We start from the raw sequence: 9,435 nt of genomic DNA on the forward strand, positions 1-9,435 counted from the left end.
TAAGGCATCACTTTCATATCGATAAGAATTGATGAGAAAAAAATTGGGGATGTCAAAAATGAAAAAAATCTTTATTGAAAAATGGAATGATAATCCAAAAGTGTGGGAATGATTCTCTTGACCTCCAAAAAGGGTTATTTTAATCTGACTTATCATTATTCTAATTATCAAAAAGTACCAATTATTCACAGTTAAAATAAAAATTATTTTCTTACCAGCAAACAGCTACAAAATTAAGTAGTTATTGCAAATACTGGCAAAAATTCCTTCAGGAAAAGTATGTAGGTCACAAAAACAATTAGAAAAAAAATCTATGTAAATTACTCTGGGGTAACTGAAAAGATATGTTCAATACATACAAAAATCAAATTAAATTAGTTAAGCTAACAGAAAAGCCAAAACAACAAACTGCTTCACAAAGACTCTAATTGCTTTTTGTTACCCAAATTATTTTAAAATAGTATAATATCTTGCCGGATTTAAAGAGATTCTTACACTAGAAATTGTTTTCCATTCAAGTGTCAGCCAATAAACAGTGAATGAACAAGTGATAAGAGAAATCTGTATTCTTTAGGAATAGTACTAGAAACTTCTAGAAATAATATGAAGGCATATCCTAAAATCATACTTCCAATTGAAAAATTAAAACAGAAATAAATGACAGACTGATTTTCTTGGAGTTTTTATTTGACTAAGTTTTAATTCACTGTAATAAAATGCCATAAAGAACCCTTTCGAAAGCACTCCTATTCAAAGATTTTAAATATATTTCAAATATGCTCTACCTGTTTTTAATTGTTGGAATGTTGGAACATTTCAAAATACTCTGCAAATTTTGCTGCCAAAGCCACCAAATTCTAAAAAGACATGACCTAGTTTTACATGGGTTATTTCTCCTATAAAAATAAATAAGGAAATGTTGACCTAAGATCAAGATTTTAAAAAGAACTACACCACATTTCCACTCACTCACGCTTTAAAGAACTATTTGTGGAATAAGGAAATTCATATGCTCTGTCATTTTCTTTTTATTTGTGCACTTAAAGCTCCCATCCCCTTCTTAGGTGTATTCTATAGATTCGTGGAAAATCATTTTGGTTGCAAATATCCCCATATTAAAAATAGCAGAAAGATGATGCTATATCCTTAAAGAATAAAATGAAAGATGAAAACTTAACCAACCCAAGCATCAGAAAGTACTGAAAAGTATTGCTTCTTTTCTTGCATGTTGCGTTTTATACCATGACACTTCAGTCTCTGGGGGTCAGGTTAATTAAGCTCCCTAGCAGCTGCACTGCCATGCGAGACACATACTGCTGCAGTTCCCCCAGTCCATTCCAATTACCTGTAGTATTCCAGCACTGGACAAGTGACAACCAACCTCTTCTCTCTAGTCACTTGCTCCCACTGGTCTACTGATAAATGTTAGAACAAACTAACCTCTTTTTGGAAAAGACTGCAAAGCTGAATGCACCTGCTGCAGGCTGCAATGATGAGTCCCAGAGAGATGTTTGTCAGTCAGATCTCTGCAGATGTTGTTTAACTTTATGCTAGAGCTGTATCCAAAGATGGAAATGAGATGGCAATCAAGCACAAATCTCCCACCACCGTCCCCCCAGTTTTATTTTAAAAAGCTGCGCTTGCTCATAAGAGTTGTGCTTTAAAACGGAGTTCGAGTAAACTGGAAACAACTAAGACTAAAAGCTATTTTAAAAAAAAAATGCTTATCAGGTGCTGGATTTTAGTTAACAGGTGGCATAGTAGGTGTTCAATAAATATCACTTGTGTTATTTAATATAAATCTTTTTAAAACTAATAATGTTAGGTCAGAGAAAAACAAAACAACTATAAAATGAATGCAGAAGTTTTTGACTGATGCTTTGCTGGTCAGGTTTCTAGTGACGCCACACACTACTTAGCATTTCTAAGACATAGATCCTTTTACCTTTTGGTGCATTATATGAAACATCTTCAACAAATAAATATAGAACTATTTCACCAATTCTGCTTCCTATTCCCGAAACTCATTGGGGTGATATTTACAAGGAAATATTATTTTGTAATTTCCTTACAATGTCACAAATTTTAAAGGATATATTTTTCCAAAACCCAGAAGGCATCACTTAGCGAATTTCAAAGTGACATTATGCTATTTAATTCATGAAAACACCAACACTAACAATTAATGGTCTTTAAAAACTTGCTAAACCATAGACAATACAATGTCATGAATAATAAAAGATTTAAATAAAATGAATAGCTAAAATTTTATGCTGATTTATCCTTCTAAAAATCCCATGCCACAAACATTTGCATATATGTCATAAGTATAAATGGTTTATCTTTCAGAAACTGCAATGTTTATATGGATTATGCTATGCAAGTAATGGCCCTTCGTATATTAAGAATTCCTATTACTTAAAATATCAAAATGAAATACAAATAAAATACAGCAAATTTTTAGAGCGATAATACTAATATCTAAGAAAAAGATTGTGTTTCTTCTTCAACTTAAGATATAGACAAAATATAAAGTAACTCAAAATAGCAGGTCCTACATTCAAATCTTTAAGACTGAAGAAAAAAATAGTGTCAACAACTATGAGCATACTAAAAGCAAAGGTACAGGACAGTGTAATAATTCTATCCTATTAAACCGACCCAATAAGGTTGAAAATTAATTTTTACTTGTTATAATTCTATTTAAGTATTAAATTTATCTTAAAATATGTACCAATAAATGTCTGAGATACTCTGTATCTAATATCAAAGAAAAAAGTATGGACTCTAAAGTTTTATAAGCTATAAGAAAAGTATTCACATTGTACTACCAACATCATCCTTTTCCATTAACAATATAAACAAAAGTGATCAGATTTAAACCTCATTATCTCCTGTAATTTTTTTAAATGATCATTTTCATATAATCCCAATCCTAAAGGTTAAATTGAACACTGACTTCTCCTCATGTCAAAATAAAAACAGTGCGGGGCATTTCCTTCACAGAAGAAAATTTTCACTTACTTTATGCTTTTTAATAAAAAATATAATGGATGAATGATTTGTTGTCTTTTAAAAAGCACCATTCAAGTTGGACATTGATTAAATAAAGATATAATGATAGTAAGTGTAACAAATTCAAATTTTTAACTTAGCACTATAAAAGGAAGTAATTTAGAGTAAATGTGATCCAGTTTTATTAGCCAAAAATGAGAAAATATTAAATACACAAAAATTGATTCAGATATTATAGTGAAGGGTTCTTGAATTGACTGATATAAAGAATATAGCCAATGTCATATTTTAGAAGTAGGTATACTCTGAACTGTTCTAATATCTAAGGCACATAGGAAAATACTTTATATACATCCTTCACTATTTCTAATCATTAATGTATTAAGTTTTTTCGATTTCCATTAAATAACTGTAACAGATAAAATCAATCTATTTGGTAATGAAAACTAAACACATCTTCAGGTGTAAGGTAAAAGAATAAAAGAAAAAAAACTATCATATAAAATATATTCCCCAATGAGAAAGCTGCTTCTTACTACAAAGCAACCATATATAACCTAATTACAAAAAATTCGAAAATAAATTAGTTTTTTTTATCAAGTAATAGAGATATATTCATAAACCATCAGTATTAAATTGGTATGCTACAATATCAGATCTTAAAAGAATTAATAAGTGAATTATATATACAGCACAGTAAAAAGTAAAACAAATCTATTTGTAGATCATTCTTTCTGATTACAGTAATTGGATAATGCACTTTATTCTTCATCACACAAAGTTATTTTATTTAATATATGACATATATGACACATTGAAATACACAACAGAATACACAGTTGTACAAATTCTAAATCCATTCTCACTAATGGGCAAAAATATTTTCTTGATTTCAACCAAAGTTTAAAAATATTACTCACAAAGTAGGGCTGCTTATGATATTTTAAAGGCATAACCTGAGGGGTTAAAAGAATAAAAATATATTTGGGGAGATTAAATTGGCTCTAATTTTCTGAATGTATCTATCATGAGGTGAAATTTATCAAAATTTCCTCTAAGTGTGACTGTATTCTGTGACATATATCCTAAAGAAAGTTTTCAAATATCCCTTAGTATTTTCACTAAACCTTAGGAACACAATTAGCATGCGGTTTCAAAAATTCAGGTGATTTGAGTAAGTCCATTAGGTCATACAACTGAAATACATATTTTCCCAAATCATTCTGTTACCAAATGATAAATAGAAAAATGCTTCACAAAATCACTACCAGACATGTTCATTCTAATGGAATATCAAAATCATATAAGAAACAGATATAGATATAACTATGAAAGACATTAAAATGGGCTTCCCAATTACTGCATAATGCTACAGAGCTATATGAATCACAGCTTTACAATTCAGCTCATCTCAGATGTGCAAAGTTAAGTATCTCTTACATATATCTAAGCAAAAGAAGTTGAAAGAGGAAAGAGGCTTAAAGGCAATTATATTGAAGAATATTAAGACCTTAGATAATTGCAGACTGTGGTCAAGTGTGAACAGAAAGAATATTAAAATTAAAGTCTATCTGAAGAAGAGAGATGTATCTGTCCAAATAGGTAATAAACTAATTCATTTTAATACAAACTATTCAGAATACTTGAAGCTTCTTATAAACTACAAGGCTTATTTTATCCTTAAAATTGATTCCATACTGTGTGATTGGTTTCCACCTGTTACAGATAAAGTAGAAGCCTTCTTTTATCCGGCATTGCAACTCACAGTTCATCAGATTACGTCACTACACTCACAAAATTTTACTCAATGCATTTCAGCTTTCCATTTTTTCCAAAGGATATTCTCTCTTTATACAAATAACATGCCTCAGAACTATAAATAAAATAAGCAATTTCTACGTCATATGAAAAAATGCGAAACTAAGTAGACTAAAAACAAAAGATCTAATTCTTATTGCACCCTTTCCAACCCAATAAAGATAAACTATATTCAAATGAAAAGGCATTTAATTTACTATTTGGAATATTCTTGATAAACATCAATTTTCTGTAACATCCCTGCACATCTGATACCACCTCATGTATAATGCAAAAAAGCTTTTTCATTTTCATCTATTGACAGTGAATTTAATTTACTATTGCAGCTCTTTTCCTAGAATTATCATGTTATTAATTCTGCAATCAAGTTCGAGTGTTTTTATTTGTACTAAGGGTTTTCACAATTCCACATTGATTTTTTTTAACCATAATATACCTTTTAAATGTATGAATGTGAATATGTTAGCAAACTTTCCTAACACATAAGGAAGTTTCAGAGACATGGAAAGCCATCTGCAAAACTGTACTCATAGGAAGCAAACTTGGGAAAGATGTCACATCTAATAGATTACTCTTTAGTTTAATAAATTCAATGTTTACCAAAAATGCGACATTTAATTTATATAAATGATAGTGTCAACCATTATAAAATCTTTTTCTCCAATAAAATGGTCCATTTCTACCACCAAAGATTGGCTATGAAAAAGAAGTCCTTCCTCCAAGTGTTCTGCTTACATTCATGCCAGATGTCTTTGCTGTATTAAAGAACTCTACTGAATTAGATCACTGAAAGCAAATCAGCTTTTCTATTTTACCAGGAAAAAAAAAAAGCAGTGTCAGAACCTTCAACATTGAATTAGTATTTTTAAAGCCAGAAAGATTAAGTAGCTCCCCCCCCAAAAAAAAAATTAGCAGAAAGCTAGATCAAAGTAGAAGCAAATCAGTTAGTAATGTTCTATCTAAAAGATACAATTCCATTATGGAGATTTCTCCATTAAACTTAAAACATACATACTGAGTAACAAAATGATTACAAAGCAACAAAAAGATGAACATGCAGAACTGTATAACACTAAGTAAAAAAAATTCCAAAAAGTAAAAAAACAACAACAAAAATTACCACTAAGGAAACTTGCCATACTCTAGTAGTCACTGAATCACAATTAACATAGTTTAATCAAAATGGTTTTAAGTAACACAGATTTTAAAGCATTATTTTGCTTCTCTATAATAATATAGTAGATTTCTTTATCCCAAGTACATTACAAACCCCCCAAATTTAAAAAATCTGAAGAGGCTGCACTTGTCCTCTTTACTTCATCCAAGGCCAACAAACAAAGCAATGAAGCAGAAAGAGGTACATAATGGATTCAGAAGTAAATGGTCCATTCTTTAAGAAGCCTCCCTACCCCCCACTTCTGAATTTGCTTTAGACTAATTGTCATTACAATGATGTCTGAAACTTCAGGAGAACCCTATTTCCTGATGCCAACTGTCCAGGTTTCTATCTTTCAATTTTTGAGTTTTTTTCCTAAAAAAAAAAAAAAAAAAAACCTTTCACAGATATTCTAAAGAGTAATCTTGCAACTAATCTAAATCACATGAACAGTGTATCCATTATAGAAAAACGATAACCGACAATGAAAATATGCTGAAAATCTTTCCACAATATACTCTAATACAGCAATATGTCTCCACTATTGTGTAATTTTTTTCTTTCAAGACAACACACAACACATGTAGAGCTCCTATTTGTTTTCCTGGGGATTCATCAAACAATCTCTTCACCATTGCACCTACCTGGGTAAAAATCTTTGGACTTAGACAGCTTGATGGTGGCTCCGGTTTCTTTTTGCAACTGAACAATTGTCTGTCCTCCCTTCCCAATTATAGATCCAGCAGCATAACTAGGTATGAGAACCTTTAGAAAATACTGGCCGTCTTCTGAAAAATGCAAAGAAATATACCTGGTTAACATGATATTTCTGAACTTTGTATCCCCACTCCACCCTCAAGAGAGAAAAACAGCACCTTAAGCAGTGGACATACAGCTGCAGGAAACAGGGAATTAACATTTCTTACAGAATGAGAATAAACCAATTATGCTGAAAAAATATGTATGAAATGCTCCCCATTTTGTAGGATTTATACTTTCAAACTTGGAATTAAAATCTAAACATGTTCTAATATTTTGCAGCACTGTAGAAACTGATGACTAAATTCCAGTTGTTATTCCAAACATGGAAGTCTTCCAATTCTATCTGTGGTTACTATGGCAAAAAGAAAGGAACTGACTCTTTAACAAAACTTCAGGGATTCGTAAGATGACAAACATTCACTTAACACATTAAAGAAGAAAAAAAGAAGCCAGGACTGTAAACAGTGAGGAGCTAAATTTGTCATTAGCAAGCACATAAGGACTACAATTAGCCATTGCCTATATCCTACTTAAAGTATGCAAAACAACCATTCTCCTACCAAATAATCCACCCAAACTGTAGGGTGTATTCCAAGCCCTCGGTAAGTGCCAGGAAACAACTCCGTGTGGTGGACTGACAAATCTAACTAATCCTGATGTATTTCTTTAGCACTTCTTAGTCTACTATGATCTCGTTTAAGCTCATTAATTAAAGGACCTTAAGAAGAATTCTGCCAATACTAAAAAGCTTAGGAGTCATTTACATTAAATACACTCGAAAGTGACCAAACAGATCATGTTCCTTCTCCAAAAGAACCGGAAAACGGAGAAAGGGTGGATAAACGAAGAAAGCGGGGGAAAAAAAAGAAAAGAAAAAATGTTTAAGAAAATAAAGTCAACTCCAAAAACTTTAATCCCCGTCAACCCGATCACATCTTAAAGGCAAAACATCCCGGTAAATCCAGCCTTTAAAGGTGAACGAACATTCCAAATTTTGCGGTGTGCCACTCACAAGACCCCCATCCGTTTCTAATGTATATGCTGGAGATAAATTCACCTCTGCTTCGATGCATTGGGTGCATTGTTAAGATGACTCCAGTGCAAATGAAGAAGCGATACCGGTCCCGTTATAACTCATCTTCCAAGGAAGCGCAGGATGTTAACTAACAAGTCACCGTACCAGACACCCCCCTCGTATGCACACCCTTGAAGACAAATCAATGAGATATTTGTACCGACAACAGAAGTGCGGTAAGGGCATGCACTCGTCAAGATTTCGCATACTACTTGTGGCCCAAAGCGAGGGGATGGACAGAGGAAAAACTCTCCGGTGCCCCAATCATTTGCGATCCTCTACCCGAGTGCCACTTATTTATTTATTTTAGCAGACTGTTCAATGCAGCGCGCATCTTCGGGCGGCCATCACCTCACTCGGGGGTCATCCTCCTCCTCCTCCTTCTCCTCCTCCTCCTCCTCCTACTACTCCTCCTGCACGGACCCTCTCGCCCAGGTCGAGGAGCTTTAAAGGGTCAGCCTCGGGACCGATTAAACGGAAAGATGGGTCTATTCCGAAAATCTGGTCGCCATTTTGATGAATGATAAACCCAGAAACGGCAAAGAGTGGGCCGGCGAGGCCGGGGCAGGTGCAGGTGCAGGGGAGGGGGCGCGGGCCGCCGCTCGGGCTGAGGTGTCCGGGCGGCGGCGGCGGCGGGAGGGAGGGCGCAGGGAGGAGGAGGGCGGGCGGCGGGGGATGGGGCCAGCGGGGAGGTGGAAGCGATACCCACCGCCCGTATTGGTCCTCTTGGTGCTGCCGGCTTCAGGGGGGGCTTCCAGCGGCCTTTTCCGCGAGTCCGGCGGGTCCAGGTCTATGGGCACCCCAGTGTGGGTCCCGTTCTGCTGGATGGGAGCTGCCGCCATCATGTTTGCAGTTCCTGCCGCCGCTACGGGAGAAGGTTCTCCCTTTTGTTTTGGCTTGTTCTTTGCTTTTTTTTTTGGGGGGGGGGGCGGGGGGTTGGGGTTTCTTAAGGGATGTTTCTTTAATGGGATCAATAGAAATTCTCTTTAAGAAAAAAAAAGCGCTGTTGCTGGTTTGTTGGCACTGGGGAGGGGGCAGGGCCGAGGAGCAGCTGCAGTGCAGTGTCGGGAAGGAGACCGGGGAATGGAGGGGGTGTGGGAGCCGGAGGGCGAGAGCGGGAGAAGAAAGGAGCGCGGGGAGAGTGGAGCGGAGCGGGCCCGTGAATGAGCGGGAGGCGGCGGCGGGCGGGCGGGCGCGGAGGAAGCGTGAATGGGCCGGAGCGGAGGCGGGCGAGGAGGCCGGGACGAGCGCGGCGGTCCCCGCGCTAGCGCTGCGCTCGCTCCGGCTGCTGGAGCTGCCGCCGCCGCCGCTGCCGGAGCGGTTCTGCCGTCGCCTGGGCTGCTCGGCGCTGCTGCTGCTGCTGCTGCCGCCCGGTCTCGCTCATTATTTCTCCCGCGTGTGGGGGGGCGGCGGGCGGGCGGGCGGGCGGAGGGAGGGGGCTGGCTGCGAGGGGAGGGTAGCGAGGGCTCGAGTTCGGAGACTCCCACACACTTCGCGCTCGGGTCCCTGCCTCTCAGCAGCGCCGCCGCCGCCGCCGCCGCCGCCGCCTCCCCGCGCCCGAGCCTCAGCCCGCGGGGCGGCGGGGGCGAGGCCGGGAGCGCGCGTGCGC

The 9,435-nt window shown here is 37.0% G+C and overlaps 1 protein-coding gene across 6 annotated transcripts in view; it reads right to left on the minus strand.

The window, feature by feature from the left end:
- Window positions 1-8,671, minus strand: part of NOVA1 (NOVA alternative splicing regulator 1) — a gene marked incomplete at both ends in the record, with an annotated part of 145,093 nt that extends 136,422 nt beyond the window's left edge. For 2 of the 6 annotated variants that reach the window (XM_080707884.1, XM_080707882.1), the window contains 2 exons: window positions 6,634-6,774; window positions 8,536-8,671. In XM_080707884.1, coding sequence (XP_080564010.1) covers window positions 6,634-6,774; window positions 8,536-8,671 — 277 coding nt within the window. Of the gene's footprint in view, window positions 1-6,633; window positions 6,778-7,808; window positions 7,834-8,535 lie in introns of those variants that run through there. The other 4 variants (XM_080707883.1, XM_080707881.1, XM_080707886.1 and 1 more) reach the window with 2 other exon arrangements.
- Window positions 8,672-9,435: the final 764 nt, after the last annotated feature.

Source organism: Muscardinus avellanarius (genome assembly GCF_963383645.1).
Source record: "Muscardinus avellanarius genome assembly, chromosome: 12".
Lineage (NCBI taxonomy): Eukaryota > Metazoa > Chordata > Mammalia > Rodentia > Gliridae > Muscardinus > Muscardinus avellanarius.